We start from the raw sequence: 25879 nt of genomic DNA, 5'->3' as shown, positions 1-25879 counted from the left end.
CTATTTCTCCACGTAAGTAATGGGGTAGTATGCGTTGTGTTACTGCACCCCAAAAATGTTCCAAATCCTTGGCTGAATTTCTTGCTGTATACTTCATTGTTATCAAATATATTATTGTGTAATGTTCAATAGCTTGGCAATTTCAAAATGATCTTGTTTTGTTAATATTTAAGCGCAACGACACGGATCTTAAAAAAGGGATGATGACAGTGGTGTACAGTAGCGTAGCATTTTGTCACCACTGTTTCGGATTTTGACTTTGCTGAACGTTCGTTGTCGCACTTGGTAAAATCAGAATATAAACTGCAATAATAACAAATAATATACAGATTTTTTTTCTCTTTCTCATTGTCGAAGGCTCCGCGGTTGCGTATATCTGCTTCCATTTAAATCATGTATACATTGGTGGATAGTTGTCTCATTTGTAATGCCACATCTCTTCTTTTTTTTTTAAATCATATGTGTATTTACATTAAACAAAATTTATCATCATTCAATCTTTTAGATATCTGCACACTTGTATACATATATCATACAGAACACCATTACGAAAAAAGATTAAAAAAAATATTAAATATCTGCATTCCTGATACCTTGGACTCGTTCCGTCTCGTGATCAGTGTAAAACGAAAATAATCGAGGCTAGTGGTGAAAATCAGCTGAATCTGATAACAATTCATATCAAAATAATATATTTATTTAATAAGCGATAGTACTGATACACACTTGTTTGTTTCATAACTAGGACATAGCTCGTCAGACAGGGACATGCATGGGATTATTGTTATAGTGATCATTTCTTTACTGGCAAGAACCGTTCTTCTTGGTGACGCAGACGATATCCAAGATGTCATTGAAACGCGTCGATTGGTCAGATACATTAATTCTTCACCAAAGGAATATGCGAAAATAGCAAAACTCGTAGAAAACGCGGCGAATATAAACGGAATGTTCCGTACGTTGCAAACCGAACCATGGGAGGAATTTAGGAATGAAAACATTCCTGCTGTAATGGCGGACAATGTGACAGAAATACCCGTAACAACCATTCCTACTACTAAGCCTACCACAAAGAAACCGCCAAAACCAAAGAAATTTCCAATATCCGAACTATGTGCCAACCATTCGGAAGCATTGAAACAAGGACTTGCAAGACAGGACGTCTGGGCTGTAAGAAGTAAGAAACTGTCATTATATATAATAATATTATATTTAACTTTTTTTCTTGTTTTATAAGGGAGCAACCATTTAACTTCAAGGGGGGTAGGGTAGGGCTTTATATCACAGTCGGAAAATATTTTTCGCGCAAAAAGAATGTTTTTAGTTTTTGCATTTTACAACGCTATTTCTCAATTATTTTTTCAATATTTTATACTATATCAAAGTATGGATTCAGAATACTTCTATTTGTCTCCTGGTTGACCAAAATCTAATAAATCAAATTGGGGAACAAAATATTTTTATTGAAAAGAAAACAACATTACACACACAACCCTCCCCATCCCCTTTCCCGCTACCACCGCCTAATTGAGGTTAAATGACCTTTCCCTAATTTGGAACCATATAAGTACCAATTTTTATGTTCACTGAGTAGGTTTCTGCATATTTGTACTGTAAAATATTAGCTTCTAGTTAGTTAAATAATATAAGCGATTGAGTGCAAAATTGCTTCATATTGTTGCGATCATTTAGAAAATCAATTGTATGATAACCAATAATTGGAATTTCCGTATAAGTCTTTCAACAGTGTAATTTCTGTCAAAGAACAAATATATTAAGATCATACAAGCTAACACCTGACGTGGTTTATGACTTGGAATGTTGTACGATGAAACTTCCATTTTGGTTTTGAAATACAAGTGTAGACACATGTCAGTGTGGATAGTGTATTTTTTGAAAGTATAACATGCACTTAACACTATACCATTTCCAGTTGTCGAGTAGGCCTAACTGTGTTTACTTTGATAAGATACGCTCAAGCATTTGAAAGTCAGGGATGTATTGATATGTAGAAACGTGATGCGCATTATGATCAGAAGTGACTTTAAAGTAGCAAACATCATCTAAGAATTTGCTTTACTCGAGAAATTTGAAGTTTCTTTTAAGATCTTATTTTTTACAATTGTTGGTTGGTCTCTAGTCATGTTTGACTACCGAAGCTGACATGATCAAACCTGACCTGCGTTAGCTGGAAAAAGATGGAATGTAGACAGACGACCTTGCGATATAAAGGTCACAATTGTGACCTTCAAAGACCAGTCAAATGTTTACCCTTAGAAATGACCAGGTGACTATAGGTAATTTGACCTACCTTCTGACCCTACATTCCCTTTCAGTCAATATTAAGTATTTCGCATCACAGAAACAATCAAAGGAAACAGCTGTTTAAGTAAATAAACAACCACGTGTGTAGCTTTGAGAACGTCTTTAACATTTATCTATGTAATGTTTATTGGTCGTTATGGTTATAAATCTGGAGAATCTTGTTGTGTATATGCTTATTTCATGTAGAAAGAAGCGTTGTGTGGATTTAGACGTTTGGCGGGAAAATTAGTGGCCGGGTCGAAATGTATAGGGGTGATCGCGAAGGACTCTCTATGCTCCGTAAGGGTGAAATATAGAGAACACCCCTATCAAGGAAATAGTGGTATTAACCACGGGTATATAAGAGAGTGAGAAACGGCATTCGAGGCTGTCGGTTGGCTGTCGATGAGCCGTCACCAGTCAACAGAGCGTACGCTAGGAATATTAAGACGCTAAGAGAGCTTTACTATTCAGGAGACACTTTGTACTGGGTACAAGTGAACGTACAGGTTGATAGGATTGACAAGGCAGACTGTCCCAATCGTAGGACAAGTTGTTCCAGTCCTCACTGTGTGGTAGTGACAGGTTGTCCCACTCGGAGAACAAGTTGTACCAGACCGCTCTGTCTTGTATTGGCAGACTGTCCCATTCGGAGGACAAGCTGTACCAGCTATACTGTCTCTTAGTGACACATCGTCCCATTCTTGAGGACAGACTGGTTTATTGAATTATATTTGTATATATATTTGTCTGTTGTTACTTTATTTCGACAAAGAGTCAGTGTGTATATTTTAGTTCATTGTGCATAACATAGATAGTTGTAGTTTTTAGTATTACCGTATTGTTTGTGGACAACTTGGATCCAAGTATTTACTGGAACGGACGTTTGAGATATAAACGCCTGGTTACACGTTACATCTATATGAAAAAAGAATATAAAACCAGCTTTATATATATATATATACAAAATATTATAGTTATGATTATAATAATATAATATCTAATAAATATTTACTGCTGAAATCAAAATGATAATCTGAATGAATGTAAACAATTGATAATAATTATTTACTTAAACTTTTGCACTAAACACCTAGCTTATTGTTGATTAATTAATGTGCATGTGCTCTTTGACCATTCTGTTCATGAATTACTTATCATTATAGCTTATCCTGAATTACTTAAACTGTAACGTACATAGTGCAGCCTAGCTTGTCATGTGATATTCTTTTTACTAGTCCAAAAAAGCTTCGATTATATCCTTCCAATTTACGAATTCAACCGCTGTTAAAAAAGAAATTATAGATGACAAATTTAAATACACTGTAGTATACAATGTTTGATGTGCTGCACATTATATTTTATATATGCAACTGTTTATACAACGTAGATTTAAGTTAAATCGATTTGAGCAAAGCATTCAACAATAAACCTGTCCGTCCGTGCGTCCGTGTGTCTGTCTATCACAAATAATTTTCAATCTCTAATTTCAAAACCCTTGTAGTTTGTGACAATGAAACTTGACATGAAAACTCACCACTACTAGCGTTACAGGCAAGAAAACCTTACATTGAAGTTGAAGGTCAAACACTTTTCTCAACTTAGTCATCCCCATGCATATATTTATACAATCGTTTTTGCATAAAGAAATAGAAAAAAAGACTTAAAGATAAAGAGAATGATAAGATGCTAAAAAGTAAAGAATAGTTTAAAGAATACAGGAATGAAGTACCCCCTACCAACCTAGACCCTGGTGTATATGTGCAAATGTTTCATGTCTGAACTTTTAAGACTCATTGAAGTTTGAGGTTGAGATGTACATCAAATAATTTGTGTCTTGGTAAATGCTGTCCAAATCATTTTTCCCATCACAATTTATGAGTTCTCCATGTTTAACTTATTCTTTTCTCACTAATATTTCTATTGCAAAATACCAAAAATGTATCGGTTTTCTATCAAACATTGTAGTTTGGACCAACAGTTATACCTCTCGAGAACTCTATATTTTGAAACATATTTTCAAGCTGGAAGTATTGAGCACATGCAGGCGTGGATAACGGGTTTTTTTTAAATGTGTGTGTAGTGGTGGTGGTGTGAGATACTTACCAAGAATTAAGGGGGAATCCAAACATATGTCACAATCAAAAAGCATTGATCGTGAAAAAGGGGGGTCCAACCCGATCAATCATCCTTGGCAAAAGAAAAGTCTTATTATACCCCATGCAACGAAGTTGCGGAGGGTACAATGTTTTTGACCCGTCCTTCCGTCCGTCAGTCCTGTTTCTTGTCATCGAACTCCTCTCAAACCACACAACAGAATTTCACGAAACCTTTTTAGATGAAAAGGACATATTATGTAGTTGTGCATATCGACAGGAAATTACGATTCAATTTTTTTTCTAGGAGTTACACCCCTTTCAACTTATTTGCTTCAATGTACTACTGCACCAGTTTGTCATCGCAACTCCTCTGAAACTACACAACAGAATTTCATGAAACCTTTTAAGATAATAAGGACATACTATGTAGATGTGCATATCGACAGGAAATTACGATTCATTTTTTACTTATACATTTTTTTTCATTACACTTAATTAATTTCTCCAATGAAAATGTGGGGATGTGGGGTATGTGAGCGTGCTTACTAAGGTTCTTTAATTTGGTAACTTTGTTGACTTTTATACTTTTAGTGATAGATGCAGCTGGTAAACCACCAGCAAACATTCTTGGCGGAGGAATCGTCTGGTTCGGAGATTTTGATGAGTGTCTAGCTATACAGGATGTTGCCACCAATGTTAGTGGCATCAAGTACAGATTTGATGCACAATACTGCAAAGCACGTGTTCCACTGAAAGGACCTCTCAATAATATAATACCCGTAAGTAACAAAATATAATACCCATATAAGTAAAAAATACAAATGTTCCACTGAAAGGATATAATACAGATAAGTATCATTACTGCAAAGCACGTGTTCCACTACCGGGACTTCTCGGAAATATAATACTCGTAAGTATAAATTTCGTTGATGCATAAATCGAATACAGAATAACATACCACCGTGAAGCAATTTACATTACGGTTCTCTGTTAGAAGAAACAGCATGTGGAGTTCACTATAGTAAATGAAGTCTTACAACTTTTTGGGTCCTCAATGCTCTTCAACTTTGCACTTCTTCGGCTTTTTAGCAGTTTTGATATGAGCATCACTGATGATTCGTATGTAGACGAAACGCGCGTCTGGTGTATTATAGGATTTTAACGCATTAATGTAAATATAACGGAATTCGATGAGACTGTCATTAAAGTGAGAGGGTTAGCGCTATAGAACCAGGTTTGATCCCCCATTTTCTACATTTGAAAATGCCTGTACCAAGTCAGGAATATGACAGTTCTTGTCTACTCGTTTTTGATGCGTTTTTTTTATTTTGCAATGTGATTATGGACTTTCCGAATTGATTTTCCTCTAAGTTCAGTATTTTTGTGATTTTACTTTTTTTAAACAGTTTGCTTGCAGTGAGTTTAGTAGCTTTGTGTAGACGAAACGCGCGTCTGGCGTATTAAATTATAGTCCTGGTACCTGTGCTAACTATTTTAGCCTTTCATGGCCATTTTGGTCTTTACATCACCTGAAAAGTCGGAACAATACATTTTCAATTTCATGATAACATATTGTTCAGTCTTAAGAGTTGTTTAGATCCAAATAAGTTTGCTAGTGGTCCAATAAAGGAGAGATCTGCTACGTTAACTTAACGTTTAATACAGATAAAAAAGTGTTTCATTTCTTTTTATTTTGTGCTGAAAAAAGTTAATTAAGGAGCTACTTATTCAAACCTCTACTATATATTATTTCAGGGCAATCCTACAGTGACTCTTGGTGTTTGTGTGCCTGACAGTTGTTCGAAGAAGGACGTACAAAATCTGCTTCGCAAATGTAAGACGTTATATTCACCACTAAAATAATATCAAGTTAACTTCGAATAAATACCCTTAAAATAAGGGCAACACAAAATAATTTTTTTACACATGCATGTCTTTAGTCATACTCGAAAACTGACTTCGCCTTCTTATTTTGATTGTTTGGAAACACTTATTATCTCATATTCATTGTATCTGTTATCTTTAAAAAAAAAAAGTGAAATACACACACACACATATATCAAAACGGAGAATCCAAACACATTATTCGACCAGCGAGCGACAACTCCCCTTTCTAAAACAAAACGACGACATATCTTCTACTATTCAGACATTTATTGGTCAGCTAGCAGTTTATATTTCACCTCAATATTTTAGGTGTTCCCAAAGACGCTAGTTAACATCTTTTACTAAACAAAAAACATAATAAAATTTTATAAATACCAAACTCCGAGGGATATTGAAAATGGAAAGTTCCTTATCAAGTGGCAAATCAATAGCTCAAACACATCAACGAATAGAAAAGCAACTGCCATATTCCTTTCTTTTGTACTGAACCCACTATAGTTTTTAAAGGATACTAGATTTGAGGTTTTGACCTTGTAGTATTCTGCTGGAACTTTGTATTTTATATAACACACACATTCGTATTTTAGTTTAAACATAGTTATTCATAGTGGATTGGGAAACAAATTGTGTTACGTTTCGGTGTTATGTCGTTGTTCTCCTCTTATATTTAATGCGTTTCCCTCGGTTTTAGTTTGTTACCCCGATTTTGTTTTTTGCCCATGGATTTATGAGTTTTGAACAGCGGTATAATACTGTTGCCTTTATTTAGTCTAGGATTTTAGTATATTGAAGGACTTTTTGTCTTATTTTAAAAATTTATATTTATCCCTTTCCACTTTGCGGGTGCGAGTGCTGCCTTGTAGTAGCATTAGCCTACACTTTTTCGAAATCTACAAATGTGTCTTTAACGTGCAAGAGATATGGCTCTCTCTTAACACGATTCGTCGATTTATCGTCCCCTTCCGACGGACTATCATCGTTTCCTCAAGACCATACTCGCAAATGGTGTCAAGGGAGAGCCGAAAATTGAGTTCCTGAAATTTTCATCCCAAACGGGAATCGAACCAGGAACCAAGTGTTAGTAGTCCGATGCACTAACCACAACACCACGGCTCTCGTATTTTACAAATTCCTGATAAATAGGTTAAGATAAGTATGACAAAAATATAATTCCAAAGCATTGGCGAATAAAAACTTCTGACGGTTAGTTGAAAATAACCATAAGTATTACCATATGAAAACTAAGGTGTACAAATATATCTTCTTTTGAAAATGTTTAACGATTGCTCGTGTTATACAGTTTTATATGAGAATGTATCAACCGAATTGACAGCCAGTATACAGACCTGCGTAGAAACAGACATACCATACGATACACGGGCTGAAATAGTACTGTAAGTTTTAATCTACAATTATATTAGAATATGACTCAGCATGAACTTTAAAATAATGTTCCTCAGTAAATACAGTAACGATGAATGTCAAAGAAATATAAATACAGATCCATGTCAGAAAACATCATCGAGTTTAAACCAAAAGGCTCCAACAGAACAAAAAGTAAAATCTCAAAAATACTGTACTCCGGGGAGAATTCAAAACGGAAAGTCCTTAATCAAATGGCAAAATCAAACATTAAAACACATCTAACGCATGAACAACAACTGTTCAACAAACAATTTAAAGCTTAGGTCATCTATATTAATGGGAGAGTGTAGCTTTCAGCTTATATAATACAAAGTCATAAATGGCATCTGTATGGTTCATTTGAATTGTGACATTTAATTTCAATGCATTGATTTTACCTCGGAGCAGTATGTGTTGTTTCCCCCCTAAAAGCGGTCTACTTTATTGTTTTTATGCCCCACCAACGATAGTAGAGGGGCATTATGTTTTCTGGTCTGTGCGTCCGTTCGTCCGTTCGTTCGTCCGGTCGTTCGTCCGGTCGTTCGTCCGGTCGTTTGTCCGTCCGTCCGTCCGTCTGTTCGTTCGTCCGTCTGTTACACTTTAGGTTAAAGTTTTTGGTCAAGGTAGTTTTTGATGAAGTTGAAGTCCAATCAACTTGAAACTTAGTATACATGTTCCCTTTGATAAGATCATTCTAATTGTAATGCCAAATAAGAGAATTTATTCCATATTCACGGTCCAGTAAACATAGAAAATGATAGTGCGAGTGGGGCATCCGTGTACTGTGGACACATTCTTGTTGTATTTTAATGCAACAACTGATATTGATTGTATAAATAATTAAAATCATGAATAAGAGCTTTCAAACAAGACTTTGACAAATTCCATATACTTATTTACGCAAACTAGTATTCGCAGAAAAATACCCTCATATTACACAAGAACCCCAAAAGATCAAACTTCCAATTAAAATAAAGAGAAACCAAGACTGATTATTTGTTGACCTTAAAGAGGTTCATTTATATATATTTTAGGAACGACCAAAGTATTTCGAATTTTAATTAAGATTCATTTGAAGTTTGTACATTGATGATTTGATAATTGAGACAAATGATTTACAGGGTAGTGATTGGACTATTTATCGCCGCCATGCTAAGCGGAACTGGATATGACCTCATTGTTATACAATGGCCAAAATGGCGACGGATAGAAGAAATCACCTCAAGTGAGGAGATCGCAATCGAAGCAAGTGAAAAACAGCAATTGATTGAAAACACAAAATCACGTGTCAAAGAATATCAGCCAGGTATTACAAAATAAATAATAAGGTTCTCCACTATATTATAAGTCATGTGTTAACTGTGAAATAAGACGAAGTCCGTATAATGATTTTTATTTTCATTTTGATATTTTCATTATATGGTAATCATATTTACCAATTTGCGAGAACTCTTATACATTAGAACATGGCAGAATAGGAACAGGTAAATGCGCAAATACAAAAGTTAATAAAGTTATTTAATTTAATTTGATAGATTAGGGATTTTTATATTGATTTTTTACTTCATGACATATCTTACTGTTATTGAGAACTTCGTCCTCATATGTATATTTATTTAAGTATATACATGTATACATCATTATTTTAAAACAATTGTTATGGGTTCGTATTGCGGGAGTCTATACACGACAGAGTTCGTTCACCCTGGGTTCGTATTGCGTGAGATGCATACACGACAGAGTTCGTTCACCCTACCGATGAACTTGGACTCGCTTCTTTAAGAGGAGATACATACACGGCAGAGTTCGTTCACCCTACCGATGAACTTGGACTCGCTTCTTTAAGAGGAGATACATACACGGCAGAGTTCGTTCACCCTACCGATGAACTTGGACTCGCTTCTTTAAGAGGAGATACATACACGGTAGAGTTCGTTCACCCTACCGATGAACTTGGACTCGCTTCTTTAAGAGGAGATACATACACGGTAGAGTGCGTTCACCCTACCGATGGACTCGGTCTCGCTCCTTTAAGAGTTCATTTTACGGTAGATTGTGTTTTAGATTGATTTATCTGATTAGATCATTGATGAAATAAATAAATGTGGTTTTTTTTCTGGAGTTGAATTAACAAGTATTTCAGTGTTCGGATGTAAGAACTTTTAATTCTTTAAACATATCGTTGGTCACTTTTTGAAGTTAAATGGAAACAGAAATACTCAAAATATTATATCAAAAAATATTTCTATTTAAAAAAAATATCTTTGACATTTTCTTATTAGAGATTTCCAATAAAATGACATACGTACCTAACTCGACGTACGCACGTAACGGGACCGGTTGTTGCTAACCAATTAATTTTGTTAAATGCGTTACTCAAGTTTTAACTAAGTATTCCTTAACTATGACACCCATTCATAATAAATTTTATCAATATAAAATATTTCTAAGATGATGAAAAACGAAAGAAATCATGATTTGTATATATCACGTGATTATTGAGATTTCCGCCTACACTTCACTGTCATAAGACCACGTATATAAACGTATCTGTACCTATCATACGATTCATAGGAGTTGTCTTTCATGGTTTTGATAATGACAATGAGTTTAGGTATACTTAAACAAAAACCTCGCCCCATAATTTGGTAAAGTCAAAGACGAAAAAGTACTTTTGAAAAATAGATAATTGATATGAATTTCTGCCTACATGAAATTATCTTCAATTAAATTATAGAAAAATATTATTTTGTTTTAAAAGTCGAGTACACCTTTTACATTCGGGTGTGCTAAACATTAAATCTATTAAAAACAATAAAAAGGCAACCTTCTCGCTTCGGAATTTGTTATTTTAATATTTGTATGCTAATTGTTGTCTCGGTAGTTTTTAAAATTCATAATGTGAGAAGAACTAAAATATGGGTCAAGTAAAATGACAAAAAATGGTGGGTGTGTTTGATTACATGTTGCTAATTTCCTTTTTCTATTATAGTATTTATGTCTATAAAGTCATTCAAAGTTTAATGACAAAATATTTAAAGAGTAAAAAAAAAACAGTTGTTGTTGAATTTTACTGAAGGTATATTCCAGCAACAATTCGTGTTCAAATAGCAAAACATGCATGCAGTGTATGCTCCCCTCCGTCACGCTTCAATGCAGTAGGACGAAATACGCTGAGTTAGGTCGGTTATGTCGAGTAAAGTCATTTTATTGGAAATCTCTATTACAACATACTTAGCATATGTTTAGGTATTCCAGGGAAGCTGTTGTTATCCTTCTCAATGTACTCTACTGGTTCTAAAAATCACTCCTTTTTACAGGTATTCCAGGGAAGCTGTTGTTCTCTATTTAGTGTACTCTACTGGTTTTAAAAATCACTTCTTTTTACAGGTATTCCAGGGAAACTTGTTATTCGTCTCATTGTACTCTACTGGTTCTAAAAATCACTTCTTTTTACAGGTATTCCAGGGAAACTGTTGTTATTCGTCTCAGTGTACTCTACTGGTTCTAAAAATCACTTCTTTTTACAGGTATTCCAGGGAAACTGTTGTTATTCGTCTCAGTGTACTCTACTGGTTCTATAAATCACTTCTTTTTACAGGTATTCCAGGGAAGATGTTATCATTCTCAATGTACTCTACTGGTTCTAAAAATCACTCCTTTTTACAGGTATTCCAGGGAAGCTGTTGTTCTCTTCTCAGTGTACTCTACTGGTTTGAAAAATCACTTCTTTTTACAGGTATTCCAGGGAAGCTGTTGTTTTTCGTCTCAGTGTACTCTACCGGTTCTAAAAATCACTTCTTTTTACAGGTATTCCAGGGAAACTTGTTATTCGTCTCAGTGTACTCTACTGGTTCTAACTCACTTCTTTTTACAGGTATTCCAGGGAAGCTGTTGTTATCCTTCTCAGTGTACCTTACTGGTTCTAAAAATCACTCCTTTTTACAGGTATTCCAGGGAAGCTGTTGTTCTCTTCTCAGTGTACTCTACTGGTTCTAAAAATCACTTCTTTTTACAGGTATTCCAGGGAAGATGTTGTAATCATTCTCAGTGTACTCTACTGGTTCTAAAAATCACTTCTTTTTACAGGTATTCCAGGGAAGCTGTTGTTGTCCTTCTCAATGTACTCTACTGGTTCTAAAAATCACTTCTTTTTACAGGTATTCTAGGGAAGTTGTTGTTATCCTTCTCAATGTACTCTACTGGTTCTAAAAATCACTTCTTTTTACAGGTATTCCAGGGAAGCTGCTGTTATCCTTCTCAATGTATACAAATGGTTCAAAAATTCTCGATACAAAGCAAGGAAAAGGAGTAATTACATGTATAAATGGAATCCGATTCCTGTCTATGACGTGGGTCATCATTGGTCACGCATTCAGTGCACCTAATAATATTGCAGGTAAATAGAATGCAATCAGTGCTCCTAATAATATTGCAGGTAAATATAATGCAATCAGTGCTCCTAATAATATTGCAGGTAAATAGAATGCAATCAGTGCTCCTAATAATATTGCAGGTAAATAGAATGCAATCAGTGCTCCTAATAATATTGCAGGTAAATAGAATACAATCAGTGCTCCTAATAATATTGCAGGTAAATAGAATGCAATCAGTGCACCTAATAATATTGCAGGTAAATAGAATGCATTCAGTGCACCTAATAATATTGCAGGTAAATAGAATGCAATCAGTGCTCCTAATAATATTGCAGGTAAATAGAATGCAATCAGTGCTCCTAATAATATTGCAGGTAAATAGAATGCAATCAGTGCACCTAATAATATTGCAGGTAAATAGAATGCAATCAGTGCTCCTAATAATATTGCAGGTAAATAGAATGCAATCAGTGCACCTAATAATATTGCAGGTAAATAGAATGCAATCAGTGCACCTAATAATATTGCAGGTAAATAGAATGCAATCAGTGCTCCTAATAATATTGCAGGTAAATAGAATGCAATCAGTGCACCTAATAATATTGCAGGTAAATAGAATGCAATCAGTGCACCTAATAATATTGCAGGTAAATAGAATGCAATCAGTGCTCCTAATAATATTGCAGGTAAATAGAATGCAATCAGTGCACCTAATAATATTGCAGGTAAATAGAATGCAATCAGTGCTCCTAATAATATTGCAGGTAAATAGAATACATTCAGTGCACCTAATAATATTGCAGGTAAATAGAATGCAATCAGTGCACCTAATAATATTGCAGGTAAATAGAATGCAATCAGTGCACCTAATAATATTGCAGGTAAATAGAATGCAATCAGTGCTCCTAATAATAATAATATTGCAGGTAAATAGAATACATTCAGTGCACCTAATAATATTGCAGGTAAATAGAATGCAATCAGTGCACCTAATAATATTGCAGGTAAATAGAATGCAATCAATGCACCTAATAATATTGCAGGTAAATAGAATGCAATCAGTGCACCTAATAATATTGCAGGTAAATAGAATACATTCAGTGCACCTAATAATATTGCAGGTAAATAGAATGCAATCAGTGCACCTAATAATATTGCAGGTAAATAGAATGCAATCAGTGCTCCTAATAATATTGCAGGTAAATAGAATACATTCAGTGCACCTAATAATATTGCAGGTAAATAGAATGCAATCAGTGCACCTAATAATATTGCAGGTAAATAGAATGCAATCAGTGCTCCTAATAATATTGCAGGTAAATAGAATGCAATCAGTGCTCCTAATAATATGCAGGTAAATAGAATACATTCAGTGCACCTAATAATATTGCAGGTAAATAGAATGCAATCAGTGCACCTAATAATATTGCAGGTAAATAGAATGCAATCAGTGCACCTAATAATATTGCAGGTAAATAGAATGCAATCAGTGCACCTAATAATATTGCAGGTAAATAGAATACATTCAGTGCACCTAATAATATTGCAGGTAAATAGAATGCAATCAGTGCACCTAATAATATTGCAGGTAAATAGAATGCAATCAGTGCTCCTAATAATATTGCAGGTAAATAGAATGCAATCAGTGCACCTAACAATATTGCAGGTAAATAGAATGCAATCAGTGCACCTAATAATATTGCAGGTAAATAGAATGCATTCAGTGCACCTAATAATATTGCAGGTAAATAGAATACATTCAGTGCTCCTAATAATATTGCAGGTAAATAGAATGCATTCAGTGCTCCTAATAATATTGCAGGTAAATAGAATGCAATCAGTGCTCCTAATAATATTGCAGGTAAATAGAATGCAATCAGTGCACCTAATAATATTGCAGGTAAATAGAATGCAATCAGTGCTCCTAATAATATTGCAGGTAAATAGAATGCAATCAGTGCACCTAATAATATTGCAGGTAAATAGAATGCAATCAGTGCACCTAATAATATTGCAGGTAAATAGAATACATTCAGTGCTCCTAATAATATTGCAGGTAAATATAATGCATTCAGTGCTCCTAATAATATTGCAGGTAAATAGAATACATTCAGTGCTCCTAATAATATTGCAGGTAAATAGAATGCAATCAGTGCTCCTAATAATATTGCAGGTAAATAGAATGCAATCAGTGCACCTAATAATATTGCAGGTAAATAGAATACATTCAGTGCACCTAATAATATTGCAGGTAAATAGAATACATTCAGTGCACCTAATAATATTGCAGGTAAATAGAATGCAATCAGTGCACCTAATAATATTGCAGGTAAATAGAATACATTCAGTGCACCTAATAATATTGCAGGTAAATAGAATGCATTCAGTGCACCTAATAATATTGCAGGTAAATAGAATACATTCAGTGCACCTAATAATATTGCAGGTAAATAGAATGCATTCAGTGCACCTAATAATATTGCAGGTAAATAGAATACATTCAGTGCACCTAATAATATTGCAGGTAAATAGAATGCAATCAGTGCACCTAATAATATTGCAGGTAAATAGAATGCATTCAATGCACATAACAATATTGCTGCAGGTAAATAATGGAATATTGCATTCAGTGCACCTAATAATATTGAAGGTAAAAAGACTGTATTCAATGCACATATTTGTATTGCAGGTAAATAGACTACATCTAGTGCACCTAATAATATTGCAGGTAAATAGAATGCAATCAGTGCACCTAATAATATTGCAGGTAAATAGAATGCATTCAGTGCACCTAATAATATTGCAGGTAAATAGAATACATTCAGTGCACCTAATAATATTGTAGGTAAATATAATACAATCAGTGCACCTAATAATATTGCAGGTAAATAGAATGCATTCAATGCACATAACAATATTGCTGCAGGTAAATAATGGAATATTGCATTCAGTGCACCTAATAATATTGAAGGTAAAAAGACTGTATTCAATGCACATATTTGTATTGCAGGTAAATAGACTACATCTAGTGAACCTAATAATATTGCAGGTAAATAGAATGCATTCATTGCACCTAATAAAATTGTAGGTAAAGTAATTACTGGTCATGCATTCAGTGCTCCTAATGATATTGCAGGTATAGACTGCATTCAGTGCATCTAATAACATTGCAGGTAAATATACTACTAAAAAAATACCGAATTCCGAGGAAAATTCAAAACGGAAAGTCCCTAATGGCATATCAAAAGCTCGAAAATATCAAATGAATGGATAACAACTGTCATATGTTGGCACATAAAACACTAGGAAAGTCGTATTGTAGAATTGTTTTAAGAGTGTCATGACATTTAAAACCTATTTTCTCTTCATAAGAATATGTTGATTAGACATTTTATACCATTTCGGTTGCTTTTTGCAAAAGATATTTCCTGCTTTGTTTAAAACGTCTGATAAACAGACCCATTATTCTGCAATGCAACGTTTATAACGAATAATATCCATTATCAAATTTCATATTTCCAATACTCAGGTATTCATGAACGCATTATAATTGGTACCGTGTATGTCCTTATAACAGATTTTCGAATTCATTTCATATCTTTCAAAATAATGACAAAAATAGCACAACATATCGTTATGAATTTTCATTTCAGATAATGTTGCAGAATTTATGCCACGCATGCTCAAACGATGGACATTTATGGCCGTTTGTAATGCATATGTGTCCGTTGATTCCTTTTTCACTTTGAGGTAAATATACAGAACTTATAAAAAAGAAGTAGAATATACGCTTATCGTGCTAGGAAAAGTGTTAAATCGAGGCTGCTAAAGGTTTTGTATTTGGTTGTTACAATGAAAATAGAAGGTGCATGTTAACAACTATTGATATTTACACAAGCACAGCATAAACAGGTTGTGTTTAATATTGCGCTAAAAAGAACCCTCTGTTGTTTTTTGTTGTTGGTTTTTGTTGCGATATTTTTATCCCCATGCAAAGTCATATAACTGGAAGCAACAGTGTAAAATTTTACTGCGTAATCATAGCTCTAAATTGTAAAATGAAATAAATGTCTATCTTCAAATATAACATACAATTAGAATGAGTATTTTTAAAGCTTTATCTTAACAATCGCTGCATGATGATGTTTATTCATATTGTAGTGGACTTTTATTGACATATTTGGTGATGAAAGAACTGGATAAAAACAAAGGGCGTCTAAAGTGGTTCATGTTTTATTTTCATAGATTTTGGAGGTGAGTTACCAATGTTAACGTAAATAAAGGGCAATAATAGTATACCACTGTTCAATAATTATAAATCGTTTTAACTGAAACAAATCCGTGTCACAAACCAAAACCGACGGATACCTGGTTTTATAGCTAGCTAAACGTTGCTAGTATGACGGTCGCATACAATTGTATTGACAGCAATGTGGGAGCAAACAAAAAACCCAAACTTAGTAGGTAAAACTGTCAAAAATTAGGGTACAGCAGTCAATATAGTTTAATATTCGTTATCATTATTAAAACAAATAATTATTTCAACAGAGAAAAAATAAATAATATACTAGTACACTCTTTAGGCAAAGTACAAAAGCAAAAATAAGAATGCAAAAAATTCCAAAAAAACAGTAACACAATGGCAGGATGTATAAATATTGAGCCACAGAGAAGAGGATCGTGTATGGGAATAACAGATTACACCTAGGGATGGTAAAAATAAAGTAGTAGACTTGTGTGGATTCATTTAGTTTCGTGGACTAGTTGCATGTTAATTTTATATATAAGCTTTGGTTAGACATGTTTTTGCAAATTCCTAACCGAAAAGTTAAACACACCCATACAATTTTTATAAAGCAATTTTTCAAGCAAAATAGGTTTTTCGGTAAAAAAAAATTAAATGTTTAATCCTAAAAACAAGGCTATTTTGGAATTTTTAGAAATTTTCCACTTTAAGAAGGAAGTATGGATCAAACATTTTAAAAAGAGAATCTACTAGTTGTATATGTATAAACATTTTTTTTTCATTTTCGAGTTCAAGAACAGAAACTCGTCATAGATACCAGGATTAAAATTTTAAATTTGTGCGGCTTTGTGCCAGAAGATCGCCTTGACATAATTTCATTTTGCAGTTTTTCTTCAGTGTCCATTTTGAGGAAAAATACACTAAAACGATGTGTAAGTACTCATTAATCTATTTTTCACAAGTTTTGATTTCCTATATATCGCAATAGAGTTTTGACCCCAATTTCACGGTCCATTGAACATAGAAAATTATAATGAGAGTTGGGCATCCGTTTACTGTGGACACATTCTTGTTTTGCAAGTATTAATATCCTAAATGTCAATATTATTTACAGGTTAACGCCACCTTATATGTTGGTAATAATGGTGTCTGTATCCCTGTTCCACTATACTGGGACTGGACCAAACTGGCCAACAGCTGGAATAGATAAAGGTTGTGAAAAGGGATGGTGGTACAATCTTTTGTATATCAATAACTTTGTAGAGGACAACAAGAAGAAGGTAAGTAAAAAGGGATGGTGGTACAATCTTTTGTATATCAATTACTTTGTAGAGGACAACAAGAAGAAGGTAAGTGAAAAGGGATGGTGGTACAATCTTTTGTATATCAATAACTTTGTAGAGGACAACAAGAAGAAGGTAAGTAAAAAGGGATGGTGGTACAATCTTTTGTATATCAATTACTTTGTAGAGGACAATAAGAAGAAGGTAAGTAAAAAGGGATGGGGGTACAATCTTTTGTATATCAATAACTTTGTAGAGGACAACAAGAAGAAGGTAAGTAAAAAGGGATGGTGGTACAATCTTTTATATATCAATAACTTTGTAGAAGACAACAAGAAGAAGGTAAGTAAAAAGGGATGGTGGTACAATCTTTTGTATATCAATAACTTTGTAGAGGACAATAAGAAGAAGGTTAGTGAAAAGGGATGGCGGTACAATCTTTTGTATATCAATAACTTTGTAGAGGACAATAAGAAGAAGGTAAGTGAAAAGGGATGGTGGTACAATCTTCTGTATATCAATAACTTTGTAGAAGACAACAAGTAGAAGGTAAGTGAAAAGGGATGGTGGTACACTCTTCTGTAAATCAATAACTTTGTAGAGGACAACAAGAAGAAGGTAAGTGAAAAGGGATGGTGGTACAATCTTTTGTATATCAATTACTTTGTAGAGGACAATAAGAAGAAGGTAAGTGAAAAGGGATGGTGGTACAATCTTCTGTATATCAATAACTTTGTAGAGGACAATAAGAAGAAGGTATGCATTATAACTTTTAATAGTTATCAAAAGTACCAGGATTACAATTTTATACGCCAGACGCGCGTTTCGTCTACATAAGACTCATCAGTGACGCTCATATCAAAATTGTTAAAAAGATAAATACAAAGTTGAAGAGCATTGAGGACCCAAAATTCCAAAAAGTTGTGCCAAATACGGCTATGGTAATCTACTCCTGGGGTAAGAAAATCCTTAGTTTTTCGAAAAATTCTAAGTTTTGTAAACAGAAAATTTATAAAAATGACCATATAATTGATATTCATGCCAACACCGAAGTGCTGACTACTGGGCTGGTGATACCCTCGGGGACGAAACAACGTCCACCAGCAGTGGCATTTGTTGTCACGTCTATGAGATTCAAGAAAGTAAAGTAACTTTTCTCGTTTGAATTGGTCTAGATTTGTGATTTCGCGACCTTTTATAGCCAACTATGCAGTATTGGATTTGTTCTTTGTTGAAGGCCATACGTTGACCTATAGCAGTTAATTTCTGTAACAATAAGATTATAATTCGATATGTTTAACGCACGTCTCGTCTACATAAGACTAAATCGGTAGCGTTCAAATAAAAAATTTGGAGAATTCTTTTAACGTACCTAAGCAACTGAGACACGTTAACGAAACAGACAAAGACGGATGGAATTAAGTAGATTAAGTCAATAGGAATAGTAATCGTATCGATTTAGTGGTAGTTAATGGAAAATAAAACAAAAATACTAAAATCTGAGAGTTAACACAAAGTACAGTTAACTTTCTGTTTTTTAACCTAGACAGTATTTTTGGAACTTACATGATCCGTTTTGCTACAAAGACTGGCATACGACATGTATTTTTTAAAAGAAAAAAAAAACAAAAATAGAAATCTTTTTAAATAAAGATGGTTTTTATTGCAGTGTTTTGGAGTTGCATGGTACTTAGCGAACGATATGCAGTTCTATATCCTCAGTCCACTCATACTTCTTCCATTATACCAGTAAGTGTATTCATTATTAATATCCTTAGTCCACTCATACTACTACCATTATACCAGTAAGTGTATTCATTATTAATATCCTTAGTCCACTCATACTTCTACCGTTATACCAGTAAGTGTATTCATTATTAATATCCTTAGTCCACTCATACTTCTACCGTTATATCAGTAAGTGTATTCATTATTAATATCCTTAGTGCACTCATACTTCTACCGTTATACCAGTAAGTGTATTCATTATTAATATCTTTAGTCCACTCATACTTCTACCGTTATACCAGTAAGTGTATTCATTATTAATATCCTTAGTCCACTCATACTACTACCATTATACCAGTTAGTGTATTCATTATTAATATCCGTAGTCTACTCATACTTCTACCGTTATACCAGTAAGTGTATTCATTATTAATATCCTTAGTCCACTCATACTTCTACCGTTATACCAGTAAGTGTATTCATTATTAATATCCTTAGTCCACTCATACTTCTACCGTTATACCAGTAAGTGTATTCATTATTAATATCCTTAGTCCACTCATACTTCTTCCGTTATACCAGTAAGTGTTTCCATTATTAATATCCTTAGTCCACTTATACTTCTACCGTTATACCAGTAAGTGTTTCCATTATTAATATTAAATAGTATAAATAACATCAGTAGCTTGAAATGCAAATTTCATGATAAATTCAACAGTAGTTCATGATAACAATACATCACACCAATAAACATTACAAGTGACTACTCGTATGTGTTAAATGCAAGAACAGTACTTCGCTGTTCAATTTTCATAATTCAAGAAGAAAATCGGGTAACAAACTAGATCGAAGTGAAAACGTCAACTATAAGAGAAAAGCAACATAACAACAGAAACACTAATGTGAACAAAAAAACAAAGGTCAATATACATAGAAACGCACTCTAGATAACAACTGCCATATTCCTGACTTGTACAGAACATTTTTTGTAATTCCTGCATGTATTATTTTATCATTGGTCTATTCCAGCTTCCATTTACTTGGTGTTGGTATTTTGATGGTGTTCCTGGTCGGCACTACAATAACAACAGGAGTTATATCAACTCATTATGATATTCCCGCCAATAATTTTGACGCGTAAGTCTTGGTTTTCTTGTTCTTGTTTTTGATTTTGAATCATACATTCTAAGTGTCTGTTAAGCCAACACTCTTAATAAATGAAAGGAATGATCAATTAAGATGCTTTAGTTCAAATCATTTACAATGTGCCTTATGAATCATTACCAACTGAATATCTGCACTCAAAGATTCTCATTTGTCGTCTTTATTTGCACTCGTGATTTTAATTATAACACATGTTTACTTTATTAAGAGCTTTATGTTGAACACGATAACTTTTGTCTGAAAGAGTCTTAAAATTAACCAAATGCATAGATTGGAGAATTATTTAAATGGATATTGTTTGTGGAATTACAGTGAAGGTTCATTTTGGATATCTTGCGATTTGATGTACGGTAAAATTAAAATTGATGTTATATCTTTAAACACTTTATTCAGAGGTAATAGCAAAGATTGGTTCGCAAAAATCTACATTAAACCATACTGCAGAATGGGTCCTTACTTAGTGGGAATGTATGCTGGGTATCTACTATATAAAACCAACTGTAGACTTCAAATAAATAGGGTATGTTGTATAGTGTATAAAGAAATATTAGGGTAAGACCTCCACCATGTAATATATAATTATTCATGTTTAGTGGAGACGCTACACATTGGAAGAAACTGTACGTTAAACCCTACTGTAGAATAGGACCTTATCTGATTGGCATGTATGCTGGTTACATACTATACAGGACCAATTGTAAAGTTCACATCAACAGGGTATGTTTTCATTCTCAAATATAATAATAACAAGTTTGGTATCTATAAGGAGTTTGAATAACGGTTTGTGAGAGAGTCATTGAATTGGATTTCAAACATTGGTTCAGTGTTAATAACAATAAAGAAGCTATCATTGAAAACCCACTTAATTCAAGGTTCGATGAAGCAAAAAACAATTCGAACACAACATTCACCATACAAGTTAATCTAACATGGACGTTAACAAAATGTTAAAAAATGAAAACAAGAAAGAATCTCATCAGTTAGTAAGATAAATCATGATTTAAAATACCAAATAAATATTTCGATATAAAAAAGAAGATGTGGTATGATTGGCAATGAGACAACTATCCACAAAGACCAAAATGACACAGACATTAACAACTATAGGTCACCGTACGGCCTTCAACAATGAGCAAAGCCCATACCGCATAGTCAGCTATAAAAGGCCCCGATAAGACAATGTAAAACAATTCAAACGAGAAAACTAATGGCCTTATTTATGTATAAAAATGAAAAAAACCAACAAATATGTAACACATAAACAAACGACAACCACTGAATTACAGGCTCCTGACTTGGGACAGGCACATACATAAATAATGTGGCGGGGTTAAACATGTTAGCGGGATCCCAACCCTCCCGGCCCCCTAACCTGGGACAGTGGTACAACATAAGAACGAACTATAAAAATCAGTTGCAAAGGCTTAACTCATCAGATGGACAAACATACAAGTGGACGTGGCCGGGTTCTTATACATCCCGACACAAAAAGACACAATGAACAGATCTGAGAGTACTCGCAGTTATCTGACAGCTAGTTCAAAGCCACTAATAAATAATAAAAAAATCATGCATCTAAGACTAAACAATCAATCCGTACACATCCAACATCCAATGGATTTAGTGTAAAGACGTCATAAACAGCCAGAGAAAAATATGACCTTGTGCAATGCCAAGTTACAGGTATCGACAGATTGTAGATCCATGAATATGCATATGTATATAACATACTAGTAATATTTAGTTAGCTTTTAATTTACAGATAAAAAAAAACAATATTTATACCAATAAAAACAATATTCAATGATCTTATTACAGTGTTGAATAGGTAACCTTTTAGAATAAGTTTATTTAAAGGAGCGACAAGTTTACATTAGAGACCATTATTCACTGCTTCACATTTTCAAACATGCAGGTAACAGTTTTGTTAATGAATTTTCTTTTTTTAGTATCTGAATTTGGTGATCTGGTCAGCAGCTATAGGCACTGGAATGGCCATTGTTTACGGGTTATACGATGACATCAATAGTGAAACACCGCTTCCAACATCTGTAGCAGCCTTTTACAACGCTGTTCACAGAACAGCATGGGGCCTCTGTATTTCTTGGGTTATATTTGCCTGTGCCACTGGAAATGGAGGTACTGTACAGCATAGAAAACTTTCTTTACGTGAAATGAAATTAAATTACATTTGAAAATTACTACTTCACAATTTACATTTTCCTGGGTATGGCTTGTTCCTTTTACATAACAGATTACCTTACTTATATAAAAATAAGGAGATGTGGTGTGATTAAAAAACGTCATACTTTCATTAATCGGGTTAGAAAGTAATTGTAGAGATCATAGTGGCTTTTGAAAATTTTATCAGCCCGTCGAAACATATAAGATCATATAAGGGCAACGTGAAAAGAAGAACAGTTTTCAGACGAACGTTCTTTTATGTTGCGTTATAAAAAGTAAAATAACAAAAATATATATAATATATAAATGTCCCTGATCAAATGCCAAACTCAAAATCTAAGACAAAAAAATCAAACGAATAGATGACGACTGACTTGGAACAGGCATTTTCTTATGAAGAAAACGGTGGACTAAACCTGGTTTTATACCAGCTAATCGTCTCAGTTATATAACAGTCGCATAATAGATTCCTCTAATCGCATCTTGCTCATATACATCAAGACATCATTCTTGTACTAGTGTGGTATATATATATATGTTATATAGGATTTATCAACACCATCTTGTCATGGAAAGCCTTTATCCCCTTGAGTCGTCTTACATACATGGCTTACTTGGTCCACATGATGATACTCAACCATTGGAAGTACTCACAGACGAAAACCATACACTTGTCTGATAGTGAATACGTGAGTATTACTTAATGCCATAGTAGTATACCGCTGTTAAATCGATTTAACGGAGACATATCCGGGTCACAAACCAAAACCGAGGGAAACATATCAACTACGGTATTAGAGAAAACAAAAAGGAATAACAAGAACACGAAACTTTGCTACAAAAAGAAACGCCAGCATACATAGAAACGGACTATTTGATAACAAATGCCAAATTCCTGACTTGGTATAGAGCATATTAAGAAAAAATGGTAGGTTAAACCTGGTTGTATGGCTAACTAACCTCTTCCCGCTTCAATACACCGCTTAAATGACAACATTAAGTGACAGGAATACAGTACATATAAATGCAAGAACACTCTGGACAGAGAACTACATGAATAAATAATACAATAGTACATTTCAATATGTATAACTTTTATTTATTCCAGAGTCAATAATTAGTTTGTTTTAAGATGAAACGCGCGTCTGGTGTACAGAATATTAATCCTAGTTACTAGTATCTATAATGAGTTTGTTTGTATTCATAAATTTATGTACTAGTATTACTGAAAAATTATTACAACAGGGTTTTCGATATCACATACTAGTCAAAACATTTACTAAATTTTATCATCGGTATAAGGAAATTATTTGTAAATATAACTCAACATGCTGACATCTTATAAGTTCAGGTATTTCACATCTAATCTTTTATGGTAATATTCTTTACAAAAATGTCAGTATTCAACTCAAAAGCTAACTAAACCTTTAAACAGACTTATTAAGAAGTGGTATAGTTACAATACTGTTGTCAGGTCATTAAAGATTGCATAATTTGGGTTTAATATTGATTCACGTATAGGGTCTTTGCTGCGGAATTAAACACATTTATTAAAAAAACAGTTGTTCAATTCAAAGCTTTATTTATAGTCATGTTGTTGGCATGACACGGGTTATGTTCTTCTCATATATTTCATGATGGTATAATACTAACCCCCTAACATGAAGGATTGTGTCTGATATTTATATGATGAAGACATAATCTTTCAATCAGTTTGATTGAGGTCTGGAGCTGGCACGTCAGTACCTGCTAGAAGTCTGTTGTTATTAATGTATTATTGGCATTTTTTTATTTTCTTTTGTTTCATATTCTGACATCGGACTCGGACTTCTCTTAAACTGAGTTTTACTGTGCGTATTAGTGTGTTTTTTTTTCTACATTGGCTAGAGTTATAGGGGGAGGGTTGAGATCTCAAAAAATATTTTCAACCCCGCTGCAATTTTGAGCCTGTCCCAAGTTTGGCCTTTATTAGTCGTGTATGATTTTTAGTTCTAGTTGAACTAGTATACATATTTGTTTAGGGGCCAGCTTAATGAAGACGCCACCGGTGCGGTAGTTTCTAGCTACATTGAAGACCCTTCGCCTGTTGTTTGCTCTATGGTCGGGTTGTTGTCGCTTTGACACATTCCCTATTTCCTTTCTCAATTTTATCAATGAAAACGAAAATGAGTTTTGCAAGATATAAAAAAGAAGATGTGGTATGATTGCCAATGAGACAACTATCCACAAGAGACTTAAATGACACAGAAATTAACAACTAAAGTTATGCACCGTACGGCCTTCAACAATGAACTAAGCCCATACTGCAAAGTCAGCTATAAAAGGCCCAGAAATGACAATGTAAACCAATTAACACGAGAAAACTAACGGCATTATTAATATAAAAAAAAGAACGAAGAACAAATATGTAACACATAAACAAACGTCAACAACTGACTTACAGGCTCCTGACTTGGGACAGGCACATACATACATAATGTGGCGGGGTTAAGCATGTTAGCGGATCCCAACCCTCCCCCAAACCTGTGACAGTGGTATAACAGTACAACATAAAATATGTGCTTTAATTGTCGAGACTCATTAACATTTTGAGACATGATCAGCAAAATTGAAGATATTAAAATTTAAGTATCTTCAAAATGGCAAAATAATTCTCAGACGACGGAAAATATACAATACCATAGTCATAAAGTAAAACAACGAAAAGATAAATGTATAACATAAGATATTTCATATTTCCTTTAATATTTGCTGTTCAATGCACAGACGTAGTGTAACAATTGCTATTATCCTATTGCTTTCATATATACACTGTAATTATAACACTTATTTTGATATTGTTGTTTATATCACTGTTGAACTGGGTGTTAATATTTATCAAGTTATCATCGGGTATACAATGAACACATAGGACAACATCGGTTTGTTTTGTTTTACAGATTTACGAGATTGTTGGACATATTGTGTTGTCGTTTATGGCCGCTTTCGTGACGTCATTAGCGTTTGAATCACCAATGTTAGGACTTGAAAGTGTTATATTCAGGAGAAAACAAAACAAGAGATAACAATGTGTCAGATAGCAACAGTGTTTTGAAAAACTATTAATATGATTACGAAAATTGTATGTTTTGTCAATAATTCTTAAAATAAACATCTAAAGCCTGCCTTTATATATTTAAGATAACTTTGTACAATGATAGAAAT

At 33.7% G+C, this 25879-nt stretch overlaps 1 protein-coding gene across 1 annotated transcript; it reads left to right on the top strand.

Annotated features, from left to right (window-relative positions):
- The first annotated feature begins 721 nt into the window (after positions 1–721).
- On the top strand, positions 722–25839 carry LOC134718347 (O-acyltransferase like protein-like). The gene is made up of 18 exons (XM_063580844.1): positions 722–1177; positions 4995–5182; positions 6159–6237; positions 7591–7684; positions 8816–9000; positions 11296–11433; positions 11926–12093; positions 14127–14165; positions 15159–15206; positions 15718–15820; positions 16232–16324; positions 17431–17596; positions 19269–19348; positions 20357–20464; positions 21085–21208; positions 22441–22630; positions 23222–23364; positions 25615–25839. Exons 1-18 carry the CDS (start codon positions 769–771, stop codon positions 25738–25740), a joined length of 2481 nt encoding a protein of 826 aa, XP_063436914.1. The 5' UTR covers positions 722–768; the 3' UTR covers positions 25741–25839.
- Positions 25840–25879: the final 40 nt, after the last annotated feature.

The sequence above is a fragment of the Mytilus trossulus genome, chromosome 5, assembly GCF_036588685.1.
Source record: "Mytilus trossulus isolate FHL-02 chromosome 5, PNRI_Mtr1.1.1.hap1, whole genome shotgun sequence".
NCBI lineage: Eukaryota > Metazoa > Mollusca > Bivalvia > Mytilida > Mytilidae > Mytilus > Mytilus trossulus.
This window is presented reverse-complemented; position numbering and strand designations above follow the sequence as displayed.